At 44.2% G+C, this 26,872-nt stretch overlaps 1 protein-coding gene across 1 annotated transcript; it reads right to left on the bottom strand.

Moving 5' to 3' along the window:
• Positions 1 to 40: 40 nt before the first annotated feature.
• On the bottom strand, positions 41 to 7,651 carry LOC123046421 (putative nuclear RNA export factor SDE5). Its single transcript, XM_044469789.1, has 12 exons — positions 7,380 to 7,651; positions 4,482 to 5,119; positions 4,363 to 4,388; positions 4,133 to 4,207; positions 3,454 to 3,515; positions 3,146 to 3,342; positions 1,980 to 2,068; positions 1,816 to 1,872; positions 1,618 to 1,685; positions 1,391 to 1,494; positions 1,243 to 1,313; positions 41 to 461 (listed from the first exon to the last, which is right to left on the bottom strand). Exons 1-12 carry the CDS (start codon positions 7,634 to 7,636, stop codon positions 363 to 365), a joined length of 1,743 nt encoding a protein of 580 aa, XP_044325724.1. The 5' UTR covers positions 7,637 to 7,651; the 3' UTR covers positions 41 to 362.
• Between the last annotated feature and the right edge of the window lie 19,221 nt (positions 7,652 to 26,872).

Raw genomic sequence — 26,872 nt, 5'->3', positions numbered from 1 at the left:
GGCTCTTTGGTCATTATTACTAAGAGGAGACGACGGGGGGTTGCTGGCAAACAGAGGATGCATTAAGGAATCTGTTTACACGTCACTACTGCACTAGAACAATCAAATGCAGAATGCATTAGAAGATCGTTTCCAGGGTTAAGACTGCAGCTAAATCATCTCGGCCAAATCGTAATGTTTAGGCCGGCCGGAAATATCTCCTGTATGTGAACGAAAAGGAATATGCAACACACTCCCCATCCTCCATATCCCAAAATGAACAGAAAGCGCCTAGATTCAAAACGGCACCAAATGATAAAACTAGCAGCTAAGAGCATCTTCTGTCAGCTTGTGTCGGACGACCTTTGTACACCAAGCTATACTCACTGGTCTTTCACTTGATTAATCGGAATGAGAATGGTCCCAGGATTGGCCTCATCTTCGGTCCACTCGACTGATTTCTTCTCCAGAAACTTCTCAACCTGTGGTCATTCAAGTTTATTAATAAGTTATATAAGACATACAGTACTATCTACATGCAAAATCAGCTATTCAAATGTAACCTGCGATTTGTAAATTGTTTGACATTTCCCACCAGAATGAACTATCTATCAGATTTTATAAAGCTCATTCATAACAAAAACAAATAACATATTCACAAGCATTGGCCAAACAAACGTTCCAATAAAGCAGGCATGGAAAGTGAATCATGGAGAGTGCACACACAAACTTCAGGCACACTTCCATTCAATCTCGTTGATGGCACCACAAAGGATAAGACAGAATATCTCAACCCAGGGGGGAAAAGAAACAAGGATAAGAATTAAGCAAGGTTCCTTAAATCACAAGCATACACCAGCATGGTTCTGAGGATTTTCTACTATTCAATAATAACTAATGTACAACATCTGCACATTAACTGAATACAAATAATATTTCAAGTTCCCCATGTTAAACTCGGATTATCTTTATAACTTTATATGACATAATTTTGCAAAATCTGGTCATTGGCTTGATTAATGAGCTTGCAACGAAACACAACTGGAGAAATTTGGAAAAACAATATGGCCCCAAAATGAAATTAAGCAATCATCTGAAGCATTGATATTAGAGTAAAACACCTAGATGTTAGTATTTTTTTACTATCAGTACTTTGGATAAAACAGAAGTAGTTCATTGCAGGGATTTATTTCTGGATCATGCATGCAGCTAGTGCAAATTCAGAATTAAAACTCAGTTAACCGGTTATTTTGAACATCACACCTTCCTTCTTCTTTGTCCCATCTTGAAAGTGCCATCGTCAACACCAATAATAACTCTCAAATTCTCAAAAGCTGCAAAATTGGGTAAATCAAATTATTCCTATCAAAAGAAGTCAGAAACTCGAAGGGTCATGTACCAAATTCATTACATGGGATGTTAGCCAACTGCCTAAGATGAAGTCTCAGAAGATTTGCTACGTTTGCTGCATCCTGTGAGCGCAGATCAAGGCATAACTCATTTTTGGACTCTTGTCTGCAGCAAGACCAAAAGGTTGATTCTGTCAATTCGGACTCACATATTTCATCATCACAAATTCATATTACACAAATAAAATCCAACAACTTTCAGCCCATATGAGAAAAGAAGGGCACTTACTTGGACTTGGTGATCTCAGCAGCAGATTTTTCATCAGATAATCGAGCCATCCTATAATAGTTCTTTCCCTTGAAAGCCCACAGAAAAGTGATTTAGTACTAAAAGCTTGAAACACTTTCATCAAATTTTGTTGCTACGTTTTCCCTCCAGTAGCTCAGCAATAATTATCCCTTGCCCAAAAAGACAGGTAACACTTACTTCTGTCATAAGATACTCGGCTTCTTTCTTGTTACCCTCCCTAAAAGCATCAACAGCCTGTAATTTTCAGAATAATATCTTCAGTATAGATGAAAAACCAACAACAACTATATGCACAAAATAAAATAAAATAAGCAAATCATCATCATGGAGACACCCCTGACCTTCCCATAGTACTGCTTCATCATATCCCAGTGCTGCTTTGCAGCCTTACGATAGTTCTGGTAATCATCCTCATCACGAACAACTGGTTCTACATGTACCCAAAATACACAAATGATAGTGATGAACATCATAAATAGTTCATAGCATGAAACAAGAATCAGAGACCAGCTGACTTAGAGAGGCTTCATGTTCACAGTTTTTAACAATTACGTAGGAGGTGTGATGTACATGCACTCATTTCAGGGGGGTGCAACACCTCTCAGTTTGGGTCCCTCTGTAAAGAAATATAAGAGCGTTTAGATCACTACTTTAGTGATCTGAACACTCTTATATTTGTTTACTGAAGGAATACTTTCAAAATGATGTTCATGAAGCATACAGCACAAACAAAACCATTTGCTGATTATGTATGTCTGACCATATTTCAGCCTGAAAAAGCCATACGACAACTTTGGAGTTGTCCTTTAAATTTTAATTATGTCAAATCAAATACATCTGGTAACATCAGTATCAAGCTGCAAAGGTTTTGTAACCTAACAGTAACTGGTTCCTTGGAATCATTGTAATATGTTACTGAAGTATAGAATAAGCAAAAAAATCATATTGCACATGTCATTCCGAAGTCCAAGAATATATCAACTATTTCAAGAATAGGTAGCAAGGAGTAATTGTAGCTTTTCCATCATGCATTGCCGAAGGAGTACGTGTGACCAAAATCCTAATGCATACATTCAGTACAAAGATGTGAATGAAAGTAGCATTTTCTTATTCAGGATCTTGCTTTTCATGGTTCTCATCTCTGCAACTCAGGATTTTCGCGAGAGAACCAAATCCAAGTTGGTGAAGATCATGATTTGGGCTGGCATTATGGCCAAGAGCTCAGCATTACTGATGGCTTTAATTTATGCATAGGATAGAGAGAAAATAATATTTTATTACTTTTACATTGCTGAACAGCTCTTTAGCATAGTGAGCTGAACTTTTAATGCATGAAAGTTGGTTTATCTGTCAGCTTTAGAGATCTAGAGCTTTGCGTCAACAGTACATATTGTTACATGATTAACTAACAATGTTGATGCAACTTTCTGCCAAGTCTTTTCCTCAAAAAGTACATAATTTAACAAAAATTTACAAAAAAAAGGAAGTCCAAGCATAAACAATATACCTTTGCTGCCTAGGATAATTTTCACCGGAAGATCCGTAGAGGGTGGTGAAATGTCCTCAAGAGGTTTTACGACTGGTTTCTGATCTGGAACTCTCCTTCGATTTGCGCCCAATTCATACCGCCTTACTTTTGGTTCCTCAGATCTTTCAGGTGCAGTGAATATTGATTCTAGTAACTCTCCAGGGGTAATCTGTGGTCTTGGGTTATGCCACCATCCACGCAAAGAGAAATGACGGATGAAGCAAAATGTCACATTCATGATGGAGCAAAAAGGAATAAACCAGTAACAAAGAGAGGAAAGGACAAACCTAGATGTGGATTGTGATCCTAAGCAGCTCCCCATGGAAAAAGAGGATTCTACCGCCGTGTCCTGCAAAAGAAATATATTTGGGCAAAATATCAATCAAATCCTTATATAACATGCTTAACAAATGAAAGTGCATCCTTGTTCCTAAATATAAGCCTTTTTAGAGATTCCAATACAAACTATACATAGGAGCAAAATGAGTGAATCTACACTATAAAATATGTCTATATACATCAGTGTGTAGTCCGTATTGAAATCTCTAAAAGGCTTATATTTAGGAAAGGAGGGAGTAGAACATAATTATTTGTTAAAATATCCAGCCTACAGAAGGAACCTTCGCATGCACTAGCATTGGAATGGACCACAAAGTGATAGTATCCAGGGTACTCGACTCAACTACGAACTTCAATCTTACAACTCAACAAAAATGCATCAACACAAGAAAATGATCAAATGATACGGTAAAAGGGAACAACTAAAGCCAGTTTCCAAAATTTCAGTACGTAATGGCGCAGCAATTCATAACAAACAAGCAGTCCGTCAGAAGATTTCAGCTGAACAGCACAGAGAATTAACAAGCACTATAGAAAGAAAGCTCAATACAAAAACTATTTAGTTCAAGCAAAAACATATGGGAGATGCCAAATCAGTAAGAAGGGGAAGGGGGCGAACAAGCTTACTTGTACTGCAATATGCTCATTCTCTGGCCTTTTGCCTAGATCTTTTGTAGAAAATGACATTAATTCCTCCATGCTCTGCATAAAATAGCACAGTCAATACCATGCCAAAAAACATACGGTATATGAAGCTGCCTACCATAAAGCCAGAAATCTAAACCCTTCTGCCGCATTAATGACAATCAGGACAAAACAGAAAGAGCATAATCTTGACAGCAACGATCTATCATTACCTTCTTCATGTCGTACCCACAGCTGCCTGCAAAAACAATTCAGCAGTTAGCACATTAAAAATGTGGCTTCAAATAACACTTTTTGGATAAAATGACTTTGCATTGCACGAAAAGTTTACCTAGAACATCACGGATCACTTCCATGTTGAGCTTAAATCCTTCTCCAAGCATAGAAAATAGGAATTCCTCAACATCTCTGTTATTCAAAGTCTCTCTCTTTGGTGCAGAATCAGATTCATCTGTTTTCAAATCATCTCGCATGTACTCTGGCAGTTCAACCTTTATAGGTTTTCCTTTTCCTGGTGCTGTATTGGCAGGAGCTGTAGTAGCTCGGGCAGATCCTTTTCCTAACATGCTGGATACGGTGCCAAATGAAGCACTAGACTTCTGTGACTTCTCACGTGTTCTTGTTTGGCTTGAATTCTCCACAGAGCTTTCTTCAGCTGCTTTCCCGACACAGGAAAGATTCCTTGTTTGGTTTGAGTTGTCCAGAGAATTTTCCTCAACTGCCTTACCAAACTGGGGAAGATTGGTCCCAACGCTCGAGTCAACTTCATCACTCTGGGGCATCGAAAGTTGAAGGTCAGTCAAGAAATCCCCAGCTTTGTTGACATCGCCGTTTGCTCTGCAGTATGCATTGGCTATATCTTCAAGTGAAAAGGCACAACTGAAAGCATCAAGCAATGCATTAAGTGCCCTTGTCTCTTCATCACTGGTTGAAGCCAGTGAACTGGAAAGATCCATGGTGAGGACCCTCCTGAAAGAAGAACCAAGTAAAATATATTTGAGCCTGCTCAACAGAAGAATATGAAGAGTGTATTTCAAATGAACAGGGGAAACATGAACTCCAGTGCACATATTTATCGATACACAAAACTGTAGAAGTTCAAAAAAATGGTAAAACTTCAAAAATACATTACACAGTGCCAATTCAAATGCACTGTGTGATTCATCTTAGATACTACTTACAAACCATGCAACAGAACATAACAATGGTCAGTTGAGTCTGAGACACTGTGTTATTTTCGTACTTGGTTATCTCTGTAACCAATGAAGTAATGATTGTCCTTATGGCAGGTAATAGCAAAGTTAATTATATCAAATAGAATGAACCACTGACTGTAACATGTTTGGTGCACAATCATGATTTTGGTACAAAACGTGTGCAACATACTGAAATAGAATAAACTTTATGGTCCTTGAAGAATCTCAGTCTCGGCATTTGAGGTTACAATGTTTTTTCAGAAACCGAATATTCTTCACGCGCTTATAATGGAAATCATAATCCACAGGGATATATCCTACCCAAAGGGTAACAGAGAGAAGCATTACCACCCGGACTCCTGGAGCCAGCAACAGAAACAACCCGCAGAAATCAAAATGAATCCAAGCAACAAACTAAAACCACCATTGTTACTGCGCGATGACACTCCTTACAACTATAGACGACGGATCAAAGCCAGAACAAAAACCACCAAAATAAATGGAGAATCAGGGTTGCCTGGATAAAACAACAAACAGCTTGCAAGCACAAACCACAAACCCGTCGCAGATTATATACAGAAACGGGGCGAACAAACTTACTAGCATCTCAACAAATGAATATGAAGAGTGCATTTCAAATGAACAGGAGAAATATGAACTGTAGTGCGCATATTTATCAATACAAGAAACAGTAGAAGTTTCAAAACAAATGGTAAAACTTCAAAAATACATTACACAGTGCAAATTCAAATGCACTGTGTGATTCATCTTAGATGCTACTTACAAAAACATGCAATAGAACATAACAATGGTCAGTTGAGTCTGAGATGCTGTGTTGTTTTCTTGCTAGGTTATCTCTGTAAATAATGAAGTACAGGTCATCCTTACGGCAGGTAATAGTAAAGTTAATGATATCAAATAGAATGAACCACTAACCGTAATATGTTTGCTGCATAATCATGATATTGGTACAAACTGTGTGTGATAGACTGAAAGAGAATGAACTGTATGGTCCTATAAGAATCTCACAATCTCAGCACAGAAACAACATGAAGGGTCACAACAATAACATTATGACACGCATTTGATGTTACAATATTCTTCAGAAACCGAACATTCTTCAGGCGCTTAATGGAAATCATAATCCACAGGGATATATCCTACCGGAAGGGAACAGAGAGAAGCGTTGCCGCCCGTACTCCTGGAGGTAGCAACAGAAACAACCGGCACAAATCAAAACGAATCCAAGCAACAAACTAAAACCACCATTGCTACCGCGCGATGCCAGTCCTCAGAACCAGGACGGGCCAAAACCACAACAAAACCCACCAAAATAAATGGCGAATCAGGGTTGCCTGGATAAACCAACAAGCAGCTTGCAAGCGCAAAACACAACCCTGTCGCAGATTTGCAGAAATGGGCAGAACAAACTTCCACAGATTGCGAATGACAGTTGTGGAATCAGCAATCAGGCTCACACGAGGGCAAGAGAACACCCCGCACGAGAGAGCCGAACTAATCAATCATCTCGAACGAGGCGGAGAGATCGAATCGGACAACCTATTCCTCCCAATTCCCCAAATAAAACGAAGCAAACGAGAGTCAGGAGGACCAAATCGAAGCAGAGACCAGCGGCATTGCGGAAAATCGGCCTAGGTCTCGAGGAACATGCTCCGAGAATCTCGCAGAGACGGAAATTTCTACAAGGACACCTGCCTCGCATCCATCAGTCTGAGAAACCCCACAACAAACACCCGAAATGACGGACCTAACCGCCGCGGACGAGCACAGGAAAGGGAACCGAACGCACAACCGAACTGAAATCGAAGATCGCACGACGCGGCGCGCACCGTTGCGAGCAACCAAACGAACCCTAACTCTATCGGGAACGGAAGCACCAACCCTACCGAACAGGCGAACGGCCCCCGAGGGGAAGGCGAAGCACCGGATGCAGCGACGAGCGTGGAAGCAGGGGCGCGTCAGGGCGGGCGCACGTTCTAGAAGGTTCTGGAGGGAGGGAGGGAGGCGCTTACGGGTTTGGGAAGACGGCCGCGCCCCTCTCCGTCTGCCGGCCCGCTGCCCCGCTGCTCTGTCGCCAGTCGCCTCCCCCTTTGGTTTGGTTGGCGTCCGCTGTACGCCGTCCCCTGGGGTTTAAAGGAGGGAGAGAGAGAGGGGTGGGCGTCGCCTCAGTTTTGGGGTATGACGAGTGGGGCCCACGCCCGATGCTTCCATTGAAGAGGGGATACACCCCCGTGTTACTGGCCCCACGTGCTGTACCTGCCCACCCCATCCCGAGCGCAAGATTTTTTATGCTTTATTTGAATCGGGCCGTGTGAATTTTCTGCTGTGGTTGAATGTTCGGTATGTAAAGAGTAAACTATTCTAACATTTGGGACGTGTTTGGTTGACGTATTAAGTTGTCGCACATTGTTAGAGCAGTTTGATTGAGATGATCTTCTTGCCACACTTGTGGCAATATTTCTTTTATGTCACATCACAAGTTAGACCACACATGTCAATGATCGAGAAAAGTGTGACAAGATTATCTCAAGTGCGACAAAATATGGCATCAATTGCCAACGCCTAACCTTAGGCATACGTGGCAAAAAAAAAATGGTGAATGATGACAACCCAAATTTGACGCCTAAACACTCGCGAACGCGCTCAATCAGAGACCGGACGTGTCCGTGTTGAGCCCCTATTTGTCACTTGCATATGATTGGTGGAGATAGAGAAAGAAGGAAAAGGAAAGACAAAAGGTGGTCCATGGCGGACTGATCGGGCGCGTCCATGAGCCCTCATATCCTCCCTACATTTGTCCTCAATATGAGGGTTCACGAACAGTCCAAACGTGGGGATGATATGAGAGGTCCGATTTGATCACTTTTTTTCTTCTCTATCATGTCTAGTTACTGACCGGACGCGTTCGCGGACGTTTGAGAAGGATTTGAGAATGCCGTTTATAGATGCTCTTAGTATATATGAACCAAACATGTATTTCATCTTGTTATGTTGATTTTGGTGCCTCGGGGCAATGGCGGAGCTTGGCCCACAAAGCTAGGCGGGCTGATTGTAGGAAATAGTTATTGGGACTGTGTTTCATGGCCCATAATGAAGCATACACTAAAATTGCATGGCTAGGCGGGCCACGGCCCATTCGGCCTTGCCGTAGCTCAGCCACTGCCTCGGGGCAACGACGTTCACCTCCTTGGTGGCGGCAGGGACGAGATCCGGCACATGAAGCCCTTCCTTTCCTTTTCATGGGCGTTTTTTGTTCTCTAGAGATGTGCCGATTTGCTCATTTAATACTTAAAAAAACACAAGATGGGACTTCTCTTTTGGATGATATTATTTCACCCACACAAATCGTGTTTATCCCTAGAAGGATGTTTGGTGATAATGCTCAAATTGCCTTCGAATGCATCCACCACATTAAACGAGAGAAATATTCGAATAAGAGTTTTTGTGCTTATAAGTTTGATCTCTCAAAGGCATATGATAGGATGGACTGGAGCTACCTTAAGCAAACAGTGCAAAAGTTTAGTTTCACTCATAGATGGATTGATTGGATAATGATGTGTGTCCCCGACGGGAGATACTCCGTGCAGTTTACTGGAACCTACTTGGATCCATTTACAGCGTCACGTGGGTGCAACAAGGTGATCCATTGTCCCGAAACGCATGATGGTGTGGGGTTGTATCTCGCAAGGCAATAAGGAGGTGCCAAAGAAATGCAAGCCGGGAATGGCCATCGACCGGGGGCGACCGACCACCGTAAACTCTAGTCACCTTTGCTCAGTTTATACTCATTCAAGCATACTTGAAAGAATGGATGAGGTCTAGGGATTGGCTTCAAACTCGGAGAATAGGTCCAAACAAGCAACGAAACACAGTTCGATAACTGGGACACTAAACGCCCCCCAAAGCCCCAAGCCACCAGATGCATTTTACTGAAAGGATGACAACACAAGCTTCTTCCGGGATGTTGGAGATGGTCGGTTCGAGGTTGTGGTGGTGGGAGTCCAGAGACGAGGAAAGCCCTAGTCGATTTCACGTCAACATCGACAGTGGCGTTCTTGCCCCGTTCTCCCTTATGAGGGGGCATTTGTGCTAGAATTTTTGTCTATTTGGGCCTAGTCCAATAGCAGTTTCAGAAATTCCTAATAAATCCTAAAGGCCCACGCAGCCCATTCGTGCAAGGCAAGAGGTGGAACTAAAGTTTAGTTCCACATTGCTAGTTTAGAGGGAGTTGGACTTCTTTATAAGGGAGGCTCTTTCCCCACTTGTATGAGCATGAGAACAAAAGGGACATCCACGCGCACTCCTCCTCCACCGCCTGCGACGCCTCGTCACGACGCATCACGGGTTGCGGGAACGAGCCGATGTTAAATTTTTGCCACGTACGACGGGTATACAAAAGGTCACGCGGGAGCTGAAACGTTTTTCGTAGTGGACACTGAATCCGAACGGGACGCATCTTCGGCTGAAGTCCGTTCGCTTCGTCTCCCTCTCTTCGTTTCGCCTCCCATCGCTGCCCTCTCGCCTCGTTCTCTTGCGCCTATAAAAGGGAGGTCGCTCCTCTCAGAGAGATGCACCAGAACTTCTCCTTCCTCTCGCCACCGATTCCAATCTCTGAGCTGCTGCTGTCTTCCTCATCCTGGCTTGCGGCGTGCACCGCGAGTCGGGACAGTAGGCCTCCGAAACCGCACCTCTTTGAGTCCTGTACGGGAGAAGGATGATAAGGTTTTTGGGGAGCGCTCTGCGTGACTACTGACTTCTTCGTCACGGACGCCCGGGACTCTGACGACTACTTCTCCGACGATGACCACTTCCCCGACGTCGACAACCTCCTCGACGACATGGAAGACACCGACCCCAAGTCTAGTGCCTCTGCTCCAGCTGTTGTCCCGTACGTGTTCTTGTTTTTCCTGTTAGAGGTCCTGCCACAGTTCCTTGTTCTAGTGTTTGCCCTAGACATGTTAGGATCTACCTCATATATGCATCTTGATCTACTGTCTGCTCGGGAGATGATCGATTCTAGCTCATATATGCAGATGCTATTTACCTTCTTTTTGTCAAATCGCATGACTTGTTTTATCACTGCTATACTAGTTATGCTTTATCTAGTATTTCTGTTAATAAAATCATTCGGTAAATTGCTCATTTTTCCAACAATCCAAAAACCTTATTATAGGCAATTTACCCCAAGTGGTTTTGCTGCTTCCATGAGACCTCCTATGTTTGAGGGTATCCACTATAAGAGGTGGCGCGTGAGAGCAGTCTTGTGGTTTCAAACCATGAGTTTCTATGACGCCACTCTTGGCAAACCTGAAGGAGAGCAAGATGCCCAACAGACACAAGCTTTTCAGAAAATGGATACCTTGTTTAAGGCTGCTCTCTTGAGTGTTCTTGGTGAGAACATAGTTGATGCTTATGCGTCAATTGATAAAGGAAAAGATATGTGGGACGCACTCGAGGCCAAGTTTGGGGTCTCGGATACTGGCACTGAGCTGTACATCATGGGGCAATTCTATGACTACAGGATGACTGAAGAGCGCTCCGTGGTTGAGCAAGCTCATGAGATACAGGCATTTGCTAGAGAACTTGAGCACTTCAATTGTATCCTACCGGACAAGTTTATTGCTAGAGGTATCATCACTAAGCTTCCTCCCACATGGAGGAACTTTGCTACCTCACTGAAGCATAAGAGGCAGGAGTTTTCCGTTTCGGATCTCATTGGTACTCTTGATGTGGAAGAAAATGCGAGAGCAAAGGACAACCGTGCTCGAGGTATTGAGGGAGGTTCTAGTGCCAATCTGGTACAGAAGAAGAACTTCCAGCCCCACAAGTTCAAGAACAAGGGCAAGTTTGATGGTAAAGCAAAGTTTGATGGGAAGAACAAGGTTGTGCAGCACACGAACTTCAAGAATAAGAATGACAAGAAGAAAGGTGTTTGTCATGTGTGTGGGGATCGTGGTCATTGGGCTCCAAGTTGCCCTAATCGCTATGACAAGCGTCATCATGGAAAAGGAGGCAAGACCGCTAATATTGTTATTGGAGACACTGACATGAAGGATGCTGGGTATGGTATATTTCCCACTATTCTTTCAGTATGTCATTCTCCTGATTGGTTGATTGACACGGGTGCTAATGTGCATATATGTTGGGGAACGTAGCAGAAATTCAAAATTTTCCTACGTATCACCAAGATCTATCTATGGAGAGACCAGCAACGAGTAGAAAGAGAGTGCATCTACATACCCTTGTAGATCGCTAAGCGGAAGCGTTCAAGTGAACGGGGTTGATGGAGTCGTACTCGTCGTGATTCAGATCACCGATGATCAAGTGCCGAACGGACGGCACCTCCGCGTTCAACACACGTACAGCCCGGTGACGTCTCCCACGCCTTGATCCAGCAAGGAGAGAGGGAGAGGTTGAGGAAGACTCCATCCAACAGCAGCACAATGGCGTGGTGGTGGTGGAGGAGCGTGGCAATCCCGCAGGGCTTCGCCAAGCACCTACGGGAGAGGAGGAGGTGTCACGGGAGGGAGGGAGGCGCCAAGGGCTCAGGTATGGATGCCCTCCCTCCCCTCCACTATATATAGGGGCAGGGGAGAAGGGGGAGGCGCAGCCTTGCCCCCTACTCCAAGAAAGGGTGCGGCCAAGAGGGGGGGAGGAGTCCATCCTCCCCAAGGCACCTCGGAGGTGCCTTCCCCCTTGAGGACTCTTCCCTCTAGGGTTCCCTAGGCGCATGGGCCTCTTGGGGCTGGTGCCCTTGGCCCATGTAGGCCAAGGCGCACCCCCTACAGCCCATGTGGCCCCCCGGGGCAGGTGGCCCCACCCGGTGGGCCCCCGGGACCCTTCCGGTGGTCCCGGTACAATACCGATGACCCCGAAACTTGTCCCGATGGCCGAAACAGGACTTCCTATATATAAATCTTTACCTCCGGACCATTCCGGAACTCCTCGTGACGTCCGGGATCTCATCCGGGACTCCGAACAACATTCGGTAACCACATACAAGCTTCCTTTATAACCCTAGCGTCATCGAACCTTAAGTGTGTAGACCCTACGGGTTCGGGAGACATGCAGACATGACCGAGACGTTCTCCGGTCAATAACCAACAGCGGGATCTGGATACCCATGATGGTTCCCACATGTTCCACGATGATCTCATCGGATGAACCACGATGTCAAGGACTTAATCAATCCCGTATTCAATTCCCTTTGTCTAGCGGTATGTTACTTGCCCGAGATTCGATCGTTGGTATCCAATACCTTGTTCAATCTCGTTACCGGCAAGTCACTTTACTCGTTCCGTAACACATCATCCCGTGATCAACTCCTTGGTCACATTGCGCATATGATGATGTCCTACCGAGTGGGCCCAGAGATACCTCTCCGTTTACACGGAGTGACAAATCCCAGTCTCGATTCGTGCCAACCCAACAGACACTTTCGGAGATACCTGTAATGCACCTTTATAGCCACCCAGTTACGTTGTGACGTTTGATACACCCAAAGCACTCCTACGGTATCCAGGAGTTACACGATCTCATGGTCAAAGGAAGAGATACTTGGCATTGGCAAAGCTCTAGCAAACGAACTACACGATCTTTGTGCTATGCTTAGGATTGGGTCTTGTCCATCACATCATTCTCCTAATGATGTGATCCCGTTATCAACGACATCCAATGTCCATAGCCAGGAAACCATGACTATCTGTTGATCACAACGAGCTAGTCAACTAGAGGCTCACTAGGGACATATTGTGGTCTATGTATTCACACGTGTATTACGATTTCCGGATAATACAATTATAGCATGAATAAAAGACAATTATCATGAACAAGGAAATATAATAATAATACTTCTATTATTGCCTCTAGGGCATATTTCCAACAGTCTCCCACTTGCACTAGAGTCAATAATCTAGTTCACATCGCCATGTGATTAACACTCACAGGTCACATCGCCATGTGACTAATACCCAAGAGTTTACTAGAGTCAGTAGTCTAGTTCACATCACTATGTGATTAACACTCAATGAGTTTTATGTATGATCATGTTGCTTGTGAGAGAGGTTTTAGTCAACGGGTCTGAACCTTTCAGATCCGTGTGTGCTTTACAAATCTCTATGTCATCTCCTAGATGCAGCTACCACGCTCTATTTGGAGCTGTTCCAAATAACTGTTCTACTTGGAGCTATTCTAAATTATTGCTCCATTATATGTATCCGGTCTCTCTACTCAGAGCTATCCGGATAGGTGTCAAACTTGCATCGTCGTAACCCTTTACGACGAACTCTTTTACCACCTCCATAATCGAGAAAATTCCTTAGTCCACTAGTTACTAAGGATAACTTTGACCGATGTCCTGTGAGCCATTCTTGGATCACTCTTGTACCCCTTGACTGACTCATGGCAAGGCACACTTCAGGTGCGGTACACAGCATAGCATACTGAAGACCCTACGTCTTAAGCATAGGGGACGACCTTCGTCCTTTCTCTCTATTCTGCCGTGGTCGAGCTTTAAGTCTTAACTTCGTACCTTACAACTCAGGCAAGAACTCCTTCTTTGACTGGTCCATCTTGAACACCTTCAAGATCATGTCAAGGTATGTGCTCATTTGAAAGTATTATTAAGCATTTTGATCTATCCTTATAGATCTTGATGCTCAATGTTCAAGTAGCTTAATCCAGGTTTTCTATTGAAAAACACCTTTCAAATAACCCTATATGCTTTCTAGAAATTCTACATCATCTCTGATCATCAATATGTCAACAACATATACTCATCAGAAATTCTATAGTGCTCCCACTCACTTCTTTGGAAATACAAGTTTCTCATAAACTTTGTACAAACCCAAAATCTTTGATCATCATCAAAGCATACATTCCAACTCCGAGATGCTCACTCCAGTCCTTAGAAGGATTGCTGGAGCTAGCATACCTTTTAGCATCCTTAGGATCGACAAAACCTTTCTGATTGTATCACATACAACCTTTCCTCACGAAAACTGGTAAGGAAACTCGTTTTGATATCCATCTGCCAGATTTCATAAATACAGCTAATGCTAACATGAATCCGACGGACTTTAAGCATCGCTACGGATGAGAAAATCTCATCGTAGTCAACTCCTTGAACTTGTGAAAAACTTTTCGCCACAAGTCGAGCTTCATGGACGGTGACATTACCATCCACGTCCGTCTTCTTCTTAAAGATCCATTTATCTTAATGGCTTGCCGATCATCGGGCAAGTCCACCAAAGTCCATGGATCCGTTCTCGGATTTCATGGCCTCAAGCCATTTATCGGAATCCGGGCCCACCATCGCTTCTCCATAGCTCGTAGGTTCATTGTTGTCTAGCAACATGACTTCCAAGACAGGATCACCTTACCACTCCGAAGTAGTACGTGTCCTTGTCGTCCTACGAGGTTTGGTAGTGACTTGATCCGAAGTTTCATGATCAATATCATAAGCTTCCACTTCAATTGGTGTAGGTGCCACAGGAACAACTTCATGTGCCCTGCCACACACTAGTTGAAGAGACGGTTCAATAACCTCATCAAGTCTCCACCATCCTCCCACTCAACTCTTTCGAGAGAAACTTTTCCTCGAGAAAGGACCCGATTCTATAAACAATTCATATTGCTTTCGGATCTGAATTAGGAGGTATACCCAACTATTTTGGGTGTCCTATGAAGATGTATTTTATCCGTTTTGGGTTCGAGCTTATCAACCTGAAACTTTTTCATATAAGCGTCGCAGCCCCAAACTTTTAAGAAACGACAACTTAGGTTTCTCTAAACCATAATTCATACGGTGTCATCTCAACGGAATTACGTGGTGCCCTATTTAAAGTGAATGTGGTTGTCTCTAATGCCTAACCCATGAACGATAGTGGTAATTCGATAAGAGACATCATGGTACGCACCATATCCAATAGGGTGCAACTATGATGTTCGGACACACCATCACACTATGGTGTTCCAGGCGGTATTAATTGCGAAACAATTTCCACAATGTCTTAATTGTGTGCCAAAACTCGTAACTCAGATATTCATCTCTATGATCATATCATAGACATTCTATCATCTTGTCACGAAGATCTTAAACTTCACTCTGAAATTACTTGAACCATTCAATAATTCAGACTTGTGTTTCATCAAGTAAATATTCTCAACATCTACTCGAATCATCTGTGAAGTAAGAACATAACGATATTCACTGCATGCCTCAGCACTCATTGGACTGCACACATCAAAATGTGTTGCTTCCAACAAGTTGCTATCTTGTTCCATTTTACTGAAACCGAGGCTTTTCAGTCATCTTGCCTATGTGGTATGATTTGCATATCTCAAGTGATCCAAAATCAAGTGAGTCCAAACGATCCATTTGCATGGAGTTTCTTCATGCGTATATACCAATAGACATGGTTCGCATGTCTCAAACTTTTCAAAAATGAGTGAGTCCAAAGATCCATCAACATGGAGCTTCTTCATGCGTTTTATACCAATATGACTTACATAGCAGTGCCACAAGTAAGTGGTACTATCATTACTATCTTATATCTTTTGGCATGAAAATGTGTATCCCTACGATCAAGGTTCAATAAACCATTCCTATAGGTGCAAGAGCACTTATTCAGGTTTAATACTAATCTTGATGGTAGAGGGAGCGTGCGATGCTTGATCATATCAACCTTGGAAACACTTCCAACATATATCGTCAGCTCACCTTTAGCTAGTCTCCGTTTATTCCGTAGCTTTTATTTCGAGTTACTAACACTTAGCAACCGAACCGGTATCTAATACCCTGGTGCTACTGGGAGTACTAGTAAAGTACACATTAACATAATGTATATCCAATATACTTCTATCGACCTTGCCAGCCTTCTCATCTACCAAGTATCAAGGGTAATGCTGCTCCAGTGGTTGTTCCCCTTATTACAGAAGCACTTAGTCTCGGGTTTGGGTTCAACCTTGGGTTTCTTCACTGGAGCAGCAGCTGATTTGCCGTTTCATGAAGTATCCCTTCTTGCCCTTGCCCTTCTTGAAACTAGTGGTTTCACTAACCATCAACAATTGATGCTCCTTCTTGATTTCTACTTTCGCGGTGTCAAACATCGTGAATACCTCAAGGATCATCATATCCATCCCTGATATGTTATAGTTCATCACGAAGCTCTAGCAGCTTGGTGGCAATGACTTTGGAGAAACATCACTATCTCATCTGGAAGATTAACTCCCACTCGATTCAAGTGATTGTTGCACTCAGACAATCTGAGCACAAGCTCAACGATTGAGCTTTTCTCCCTTAGTTTCCAGGTTAAGAAGATCGTCGGAGGTCTCATACCTCTTGACGTGGGCACGAGCCTGAAATCCCAATTTCAGCCCTCGAAACATCTCATATATTCCGTGACGTTTCGAAAACGTCTTTAGTGCCTCAACTCTAAACCGTTTAACTGAACTATCACGTAGTTATCAAAACGTGTATGTCCGATGTTCGCAACATCCACAAACGACGTTTGGGGTTCAGCACACCGAGCAGTGCATTAAGGACATAAGCTTTCTACTGATCGCATAATCGCTACTATCAACTTTCAACTATAATTTTCTCTAGGAACATATATAAAACAGTAGAACTAAAGCGCGAGCTACGACATAATTTGCAAAAAGGTCTTTTGACTATGTTCAAGATAATTAAGTTCATCTTATGAACTCCCACTTAGATAGACATCCCTCTGGTCATCTAAGTGATCACATGATCCGAGTCAACTAGGCCGTGTCCGATCATCACGTGAGACGGACTAGTTAACGTCGGTGAACATCTTCATGTTGATCGTATCTACTATACGACTCATGCTCGACCTTTCGGTCTCCGTGTTCCGAGGCCATGTCTGTACATGCTAGGCTCGTCAAGTTAACCCTAAGTGTTTTTGCTGTGTAAAACTGTCTTACACCCGTTGTATGTGAACGTAAGAATCCATCACACCCGATCATCACGTGGTGCTTAGAAGTGACGAACTGTAGCAACGGTGCACAGTTAGGGGAGAACACTTCTTGAAATTTTGTAAGGGATCATCTTATTTACTACCGTCGTCTTAAGTAAGCAAGATGCATAAACATGATAAACATCACATGCAATCAAATAGTGACATGATATGGCCAATATCATTTTGCTCCTTTTGATCTTCATCTTCGGGGCTCCATGATCATCATCGTCACCGGCATGACACCATGATCTCCATCATCATGATCTCCATCATCGTGTCTTCATGAAGTTGTCACGCCAACGACTACTTCTACTTCTATGGCTAACGCGTTTAGCAATAAAGTAAAGTAGTTTACATAGCGTTCTTTAATGACACGCAGGTCATACAAAAAATAAAGACAACTCCTATGGCTCCTGCCGGTTGTCATACTCATCGACATGCAAGTCGTGAATCCTATTACAAGAACATGATCAATCTCATACATCACATATCATTCATCACATTCTTTTGGCCATATCACATCACATAGCATACCCTGCAAAAACAAGTTAGACGTCCTCTAATTGTTGTTTGCATGTTTTACGTGGCTGCTATGGGTTTCTAGCAAGAACGTTTCTTACCTACGCAAAACCACAATGTGATATTCCAATTGCTATTTACCCTTCATAAGGACCCTTTTCATCGAATCCGTTCCGACTAAAGTGGGAGAGACTGGCTGTCAGGACCCCGACTCAATGCCACATCGATCTAGCATGTAACACCTCATATCACTTTGTGGCCTCACGCACGGTATTCCCACGGGTGTCGCCTTACCTTTGCCCGGGACCGTTTGCGCCTTTTGGCACACGTATATGACAGTGTCGCTAGCATCCATATGATAAGGAGCCCGGGCTGACATGGCTAGTCGTAAACCCGAAGCGGCACAGACTTACAGGGACAGGCATCCATGACCCAGCATCGAACGTGTCGGTCATCAGCGAGTGAATCCAGGCTGTAGCACTGGGCTAGCAGGACTCCGGTGAACCGGGCTGTAGCGGGCTAACAGGACTCCGGTATTCATCGCGTGACATTTCCCCGAAGGGACAGACACAGGAACGAAGAAGGACACATGCCGGCCAGCCTAAGTGTTCCGGAGCAGTAGCAAGCTACCATGGCTCGGTGGAAACACTAGGAGACATTTCCCCGTAAGAGAGGCTACTAAAGATAAACAACTAGATGGTCAAATCCCACACATACCAAGCATTTCAATAACATACACACAATATGCTCGATATGTGCAAATACAACATGGCATCACAACATGACTCTACGACTCAAGTAATTTATTCAATAGGCTCCGAGGAGCGCGATATTACAAACATGGGTCTCATGACCCAACAATCAGAGCATACAAATCAAAGCACAAGCGGAAGCTATCATGTCTGAGTACAGACATCTATAAATGAAAAAGGCTGAGAAGCCTGACTATCTACCAAATCCTGCCGAGGCACAAGATCGTAGCTGAGGTATCAAGCTAAACGTCGAAGTCCACGTGGAACTACTAGCGAGACCGAAGTCTCTCTGCAAAAACATAAAATAGGCAAACGTGAGTACAAATGTACCCAGCAAGACTTACATCCGAACTATCTACATATGCATCATTATCAACAAAGGGGATGGTGGGGTTTAACTGCAGCAAGCCAGCTTTGACTCGGTGGCTATCCTGAACTACGACTGCAATGTAACTCTTTTGAGGTGGCGCACACGAGTCCACATATTCACCAATCAATACACCACTATGGATCCGCTCCCGTCCCTCTACGAGAACGCCATCCATAGCACTCACGCTTATCTTGCGTATTTTAAGGTATCCACTTTCACTTGTCTATGAACTGATATAAGCAACCCAGAAGTCCTTTACCGCGGACACGGCTATTCGAATAGATGATATTAACCCTGCAGGGGTGTACTTCTTCATACATGTTTCCACCACTTAGCGTCTGCACACGACATGTGCTCGGCAGACTTCAAGCGAAAGCCGACGTGGGTGTAGACCACGACCTACCTAAACACTCAAGTCTCTAGTCCAGGTTTATCGCCTATTCGGGTTCCATCCATGAGGAGATCCGGCCGGAGTTTCGCTCACAGCCCCAAACGATGTGAACAGGGTTCCCGAGATACCAAACGGGCATCCGGTACACCGTGCCACGTACCTACTGTTGGGGAACGTAGCAGAAATTCAAAATTTTCCTACGCGTCACCAAGATCTATCTATGGAGAGACCAGCTACGAGTAGAAAGAGAGGAGAGTTTGCATCTACATACCCTTGTAGATCGCTAAGCGGAAGCGTTCAAGTGAACGGGGTTGATGGAGTCGTACTCGTCGTGATTCAGATCACCGATGATCCTAGTGCCGAACGGACGGCACCTCCGTGTTCAACACACGTACAGCTCGACGATGTCTCCCACGCCTTGATCCAGCAAGGAGAGAGGGAGAGGTTGAGGAAGACTCCATCCAGCAGCAGCACAACGGCGTGGTGTTGATGGAGGAGCGTGGCAATCCTGCAGGGCTTCGCCAAGCACCTACGGGGGAGGAGGAGGTGTCACGGGAGGGAGGGAGGCGCCAAGGGCTCAGGTATGGATGCCCTCCCTCCCCTCCACTATATATAGGGGCAGGGGAGAGGGGGGAGGCGCAGCCTTGCCCCCTCCTCCAAGGAAGGGGTGCGGCTAAGGAGGGGGGAGGAGTCCATCCTCCCCAAGGCACCTCGGAGGTGCCTTCCCCCTTTAGGACTCTCCCCTTTTTCCTTTATCTTGGCGCATGGGCCTCTAGGGGCTGGTGCCCTTGGCCCATGTAGGCCAAGGCGCACCCCCTACAGCCCATGTGGCCCCCGGGGCAGGTGGCCCCACCCGGTGGGCCCCCGGGACCCTTCCGGTGGTCCCGGTACAATACCGATGACCCCGAAACTTGTCCCGATGGCCGAAACAGGACTTCCTATATATAAATCTTTACCTCCGGATCATTCCGGAACTCCTCGTGACGTCCGGGATCTCATCCGGGACTCCGAACAACATTCGGTAACCACATACAAGCTTCCTTTATAACCCTAGCGTCATCGAACCTTAAGTGTGTAGACCCTACGGGTTCGGGAGACATGCAGACATGACCGAGACGTTCTCCGGTCAATAACCAACAGCGGGATCTGGATACCCATGTTGGCTCCCACATGTTCCACGATGATCTCATTGGATGAACCACGATGTCAAGGACTTAATCAATCCCATATTCAATTCCCTTTGTCTATCGGTATGTTACTTGCCCGAGATTCGATCGTCGGTATCCAATACCTTGTTCAATCTCGTTACCGGCAAGTCACTTTACTCGTTCCGTAACACATCATCCCGTGATCAACTCCTTGGTCACATTGCGCATATGATGATGTCCTACCGAGTGGGCCCAGAGATACCTCTCCGTTTACACGGAGTGACAAATCCCAGTCTCGATCCGCATAAAACAATAGATACTTTCGGAGATACCTGTAGTGCACCTTTATAGTAACCCAGTTACGTTGTGACGTTTGATACACCCAAAGCACTCCTACGGTATCCAGGAGTTACACGCTCTCATGGTCGAAGGAAGAGATACTTGACATTGGCAAAGCTCTAGCAAATGAACTACACGATCTTTTGTGCTAGTCTTAGGATTGGGTCTTGTCCATCACATCATTCTCCTAATGATGTGATCCCGTTATCAACGACATCCAATGTCCATAGCCAGGAAACCATGACTATCTGTTGATCACAATGAGCTAGTCAACTAGAGGCTCACTAGGGACATATTGTGGTCTATGTATTCACACGTGTATTACGATTTCCGGATAATACAGTTATAGCATGAATAAAAGACAATTATCATGAACAAGGAAATATAATAATAATACTTTTATTATTGCCTCTAGGGCATATTTCCAACAAACACTTCTTGAAATTTTGTAAGGGATCATCTTATTTACTACCGTCGTCCTAAGTAAACAAGATGCATAATCATAATAAACATCACATGCAATCAAATAGTGACATGATATGGCCAATATCATTTTGCTCCTTTTGATCTTCATCTTCGGGGCTCCATGATCATCATCGTCACCGGCATGACACCATGATCTCCATCATCATGATCTCCATCATCGTGTCTTCATGAAGTTGTCACGCCAACGACTACTTCTACTTCTATGGCTAACGCGTTTAGCAATAAAGTAAAGTAAGTTACATGGCGTTCTTCAATGACACGCAGGTCATACAATAAATTAAGACAACTCCTATGGCTCCTGCCGGTTGTCATACTCATCGACATGCAAGTCGTGAATCCTATTACAAGAACATGATCAATCTCATACATCACATATATCATTCATCACATCCTTTTGGCCATATCACATCACATAGCATACCCTGCAAAAACAAGTTAGACGTCCTCTAATTGTTGTTTGCATGTTTTATGTGGCTGCTATGGGTTTCTAGCAAGAACGTTTCTTACCTACGCAAAACCACAACGTGATATGCCAATTGCTATTTACCCTTCATAAGGACCCTTTTCATCGAATCCGTTCCGACTAAAGTGGGAGAGACTGGCACCCGCTAGCCACCTTATGCACCAAGTGCATGTCAATCGGTGGAACCTGTCTCACGTAAGAGTACGTGTAAGGTCGGTCCAGGCCGCTTCATCCCACAATACCGTCGAAACAAGATTGGACTAGTAACGGTAAGCATATTGAACAACATCAACGCCCACAACTACTTTGTGTTCTACTCGTGCAAAGAATCTACGCAATAGACCTAGCTCATGATGCCACTGTTGGGGAACGTAGCAGAAATTCAAAATTTTCCTACGTGTCACCAAGATCTATCTATGGAGAGACTAGCAACGAGGGGAAGGAGAGTGCATCTACATACCCTTGTAGATCGCTAAGCGGAAGCGTTCAAGTGAACGGGGTTGATGGAGTCGTACTCGTCGTGATTCAGATCACCGATGATCCTAGTGCCGAACGGACGGCACCTCCGCGTTCAACACACGTACAGCTCGACGATGTCTCCCACGCCTTGATCCAGCAAGGAGAGAGGGAGAGGTTGAGGAAGACTCCATCCAGCAGCAGCACAACGGCGTGGTGGTGATGGAGGAGCGTGGCAATCCTGCAGGGCTTCGCCAAGCACCTACGGGAGAGGGGGAGGTGTCACGGGAGGGAGGGAGGCGCCAAGGGCTCAGGTATGGATGCCCTCCCTCCCCTCCACTATATATAGGGGCAGGGGAGAGGGGGGAGGCGCAGCCTTGCCCCTTCCTCCAAGGAAGGGGTGCGGCTAAGAGGGGGGGAGGAGTCCATCCTCCCCAAGGCACCTCGGAGGTGCCTTCCCCCTTTAGGACTCTCCCCTTTTTCCTATATCTTGGCGCATGGGCCTCTAGGGGCTGGTGCCCTTGGACCATGTAGGCCAAGGCGCACCCCCTACAGCCCATGTGGCCCCCCGGGGCAGGTGGCCCCACCCGGTGGGCCCCCGGGACCCTTCCGGTGGTCCCGGTACAATACCGATGACCCCGAAACTTGTCCCGATGGCCGAAACAGGACTTCCTATATATAAATCTTTACCTCCGGACCATTCCGGAACTCCTCGTGACGTCCGGGATCTCATCCGGGACTCCGAACAACATTCGGTAACCACATACAAACTTCCTTTATAACCCTAGCCTCATCGAACCTTAAGTGTGTAGACCCTACGGGTTCGGGAGACATGTAGTCATGACCGAGATGTTCTCCGGTCAATAACCAACAGCGGGATCTGGATACCCATGTTGGCTCCCACATGTTCCACGATGATCTCATCGGATGAACCACGATGTCAAGGACTCAATCAATCCCGTATACAATTCCCTTTGTCTAGCGGTATGGTACTTGCCCGAGATTCGATCGTCGGTATACCGATACCTTGTTCAATCTCGTTACCGGCAAGTCTCTTTACTCGTTCCGTAACACATCATCCCGTGATCAACCCCTTGGTCACATTGTGCACATTATGATGATGTCCTACCGAGTGGGCCCAGAGATACCTCTCCGTTTACACGGAGTGACAAAATCCCAATCTCGATTCGTGCCAACCCAACAGACACTTTCAGAGATACCCGTAGTGTACCTTTATAGCCACCCAGTTACGTTGTGACGTTTGGCACACCCAAAGCACTCCTACGGCATCCGGGAGTTGCACAATCTCATGGTCTCAGGAAATGATACTTGACATTAGAAAAGCTTTAGCATACGAACTACATGATCTTGTGCTAGGCTTAGGATTGGGTCTTGTCCATCACATCATTCTCCTAATGATGTGATCCCGTTATCAACGACATCCAATGTCCATGGTCAGGAAACCGTAACCATCTATTGATTAACGAGCTAGTCAACTAGAGGCTTACTAGGGACATGGTGTTGTCTATGTATCCACACATGTATCTGAGTTTCCTATCAATACAATTCTAGCATGGATAATAAACGATTATCATGAACAAGGAAATATAATAATAATCAATTTATTATTGCCTCTAGGGCATATTTCCAACAGTCTCCCACTTGCACTAGAGTCAATAATCTAGTTCACATCACCATGTGATTAACACTGACAGGTCACATCACCATGTGACCAACATCCAAAGAGTCTTGGGTTTGATCATGTTGCTTGTGAGAGAGGTTATAGTCAACGGGTCTGAACCTTTCAGATCCGTGTGTGCTTTACAAATCTCTATGTCATCTCCTAGATGCAGCTACCATGTTCTATTTGGAGCTATTCCAAATAACTGTTCTACTTGGAGCTATTCTAAATTGTTGCTCCATTATACGTATCCGGTATCTCTACTCAGAGCTATCCGGATTGGTGTTAAGCTTGCATCGACGTAACCCTTTACGACGAACTCTTTTACCACCTCCATAATTGAGAAAATTCCTTAGTCCACTAGTTACTAAGGATAACTTTGACCGATGTCCTGTGATCCATTCTTGGATCACTCTTGTACCCCTTGACTGACTCATGGTAAAGCACACTTCAGGTGCGGTACACAGCATAGCATACTGTAGAGCCTATGTCTTAAGCATAGGGGATGACCTTCGTTCCTTTCTCTCTATTCTGCCATGGTCGAGCTTTAAGTCTTAACTTCATACCTTACAACTCAGGCAAGAACTCCTTCTTTGACTGATCCATCTTGAACACCTTCAAGATCACGTCAAGGCATGTGCTCATTTGAAAGTACTATTAAGCGTTTTGATCTATCCTTATAGATCTTGATGCTCAATGTTCAAGTAGCTTAATCCAGGTTTTCCATTGAAAACACTTTCCAAATAACCCTATATGCTTTCCAGAAATTCTACGTCATTTCTGATCATTAATATGTCAACAACATATACTCATCAGAAATTCTATAGTGCTCCCACTCACTTCTTTGGAAATACAAGTTTCTCATAAATTTTGTATACACCCAAAATCTTTGATCATCATCAAAGCATACATTCCAACTCCGAGATGCTCACTCCAGTCCTCAGAAGGATTGCTGGAGCTTTGCATACTTATTAGCATATTTCAGGACAGACAAAACCTTCCGGTTGTATCACATACAACCTTTCCTCAAGAATCGTCGAGGAAACAATGTTTTGACATCCTATCTGCAAGATTTCATAAATAATGCAGTAATTGCTAATATAATTCCAACAGACTCTTAGCATCGCTACAAGTGAGAAAATCTCATAGTAGTCAACTCCTTGAACTTGTCGGAAAACATCTTAACGACAAGTTGAGCTTTCTTAATGGTGACATTTACCATCATTGTCCGTCTTCCTTTTGAAATCCATCTGTACTCATTAGCCTTACGACCATCGAGCCGTTCTGCCAAAGTCTACACTTTGTTTTCATACATGGATCCTCTCTCGGATTTTATGGCCTCAAGCCATTTATCGGAATCCGGGCCCACCATCGCTTCTCCATAGCTCGTAGGTTCATTGTTGTCTAGCAACATGACCTTCAAGACAGGATTACGTACCACTCTAAAGTAGTACGCATCCTTGTCATCCTACGAGGTTTGGGAGTGACTTGATCCGAAGTTTCATGATCAATATCATAAGCTTCTACTTCAATTGGTGTAGGTGCCACAGGAACAACTTCCTGTGCCCTGCTACACACTGGTTGAAGTGATGGTTCAATAACCATATCAAGTCTCCACCATCCTCCCACTCAAATCTTTCGAGAGAAACTTTTCCTCGAGAAAGGACCCGATTCTAGAAACAATCCATATTGCTTTCGGATCTGAATTAGGAGGTATACCCAACTGTTTTGGGTTTCCTATGAAGATGCATTTTATCCGCTTTGGGTTCGAGCTTATCAACCTGAAACTTTTTCATATAAGCGTCGCAGCCCCAAACTTTTAAGAAACGACAACTTAGGTTTCTCTAAACCATAATTCATACGGTGTCATCTCATCGGAATTACGTGGTGCCCTATTTAAAGTGAATGTGGTTGTCTCTAATGCCTAACCCATAAACTATCGTGGCAGTTCGATAAGAGACATCATGGTATGCATCATATCCAATAGGGCGCAACTATGATGTTCGGACACACCATCACACTATGGTGTTCCAGGCGGTATTAATTGTGAAACAATTTTCACAATGTCTTAATTGTGTGCCAAAACTCGTAACTCAGATACTCATCTCTATGATCATATCATAGACATTTTATCCTCTTGTCACAATGATCTTCTACTTCACTCTGAAATTACTTGAACCTTTCAATAATTCAGACTCGTGATTCATCAAGTAAATATACTCAACATCTACTCGAATCATCTGTGAAGTAAGAACATAACGATATTCACTGCATGCCTCAGCACTCATTGGACTGCACACATCAAAATGTGTTACTTCCAACAAGTTGCTATCTTGTTCCATCTTACTGAAAACGAGGCTTTTCAGTCATCTTGCCCATGTGGTATGATTTGCATGTCCCAAGTGATTCAAAATCAAGTGAGTCAAAACGGTCCATTTGCATGGAGTTTCTTCATGCATATACACCAATAGACATGGTTCGCATGTCTCAAACTTTTCAAAAACGAGTGAGCCCAAAGATCCATCAATATGGAGCTTCTTCATGCGTTTTATACCGATATGACTTACGTGGCAGTGCCACAAGTAGGTGGTACTATCATTACTATCTTTTGGCATGAACATGTGTATCGCTACGATCGAGATTTAATAAACCATTCATTTTAGGTGTAAGACCATTGAAGGTATTATTCAAATAAACAGAGTAACCATTATTCTCCTTAAATGAATAACCGTATTGCGATAGACGTAATCCAATCATGTCTATGCTCAACGCAAACACCAAATAACAATTATTTAGGTTTAACACCAATCTCTTTGGTAGAGGGAGCGTGCGATGCTTGATCATATCAAGCTTGGAAAAATTTCCAACACATATCGTCAGCTCACCTTTAGCTAGTCTCTGTTTATTCCGTAGCCTTTTGTT

This window comes from Triticum aestivum, chromosome 2B (genome assembly GCF_018294505.1).
Source record: "Triticum aestivum cultivar Chinese Spring chromosome 2B, IWGSC CS RefSeq v2.1, whole genome shotgun sequence".
Classification (NCBI taxonomy): domain Eukaryota; kingdom Viridiplantae; phylum Streptophyta; class Magnoliopsida; order Poales; family Poaceae; genus Triticum; species Triticum aestivum.
The sequence above is the reverse complement of the archived record's forward strand: the minus strand, read 5'-3'. Positions and strand labels throughout refer to the sequence as shown.

Coding starts and splice junctions, on each gene's coding strand:
- LOC123046421 (XM_044469789.1), bottom strand. CDS start 7,636: ATGGGGTGGGCAGGTACAGCACGTGGGGCCAGTAACACGGGGGTGTAT. Junction 3,516..4,132: donor ATGAGCATATTGCAGTACAA/GTAAGCTTGTTC, acceptor TTTCTTTTGCAG/GACACGGCGGTAGAATCCTC. Junction 2,069..3,145: donor AATTATCCTAGGCAGCAAAG/GTATATTGTTTA, acceptor GGGTACATGTAG/AACCAGTTGTTCGTGATGAG.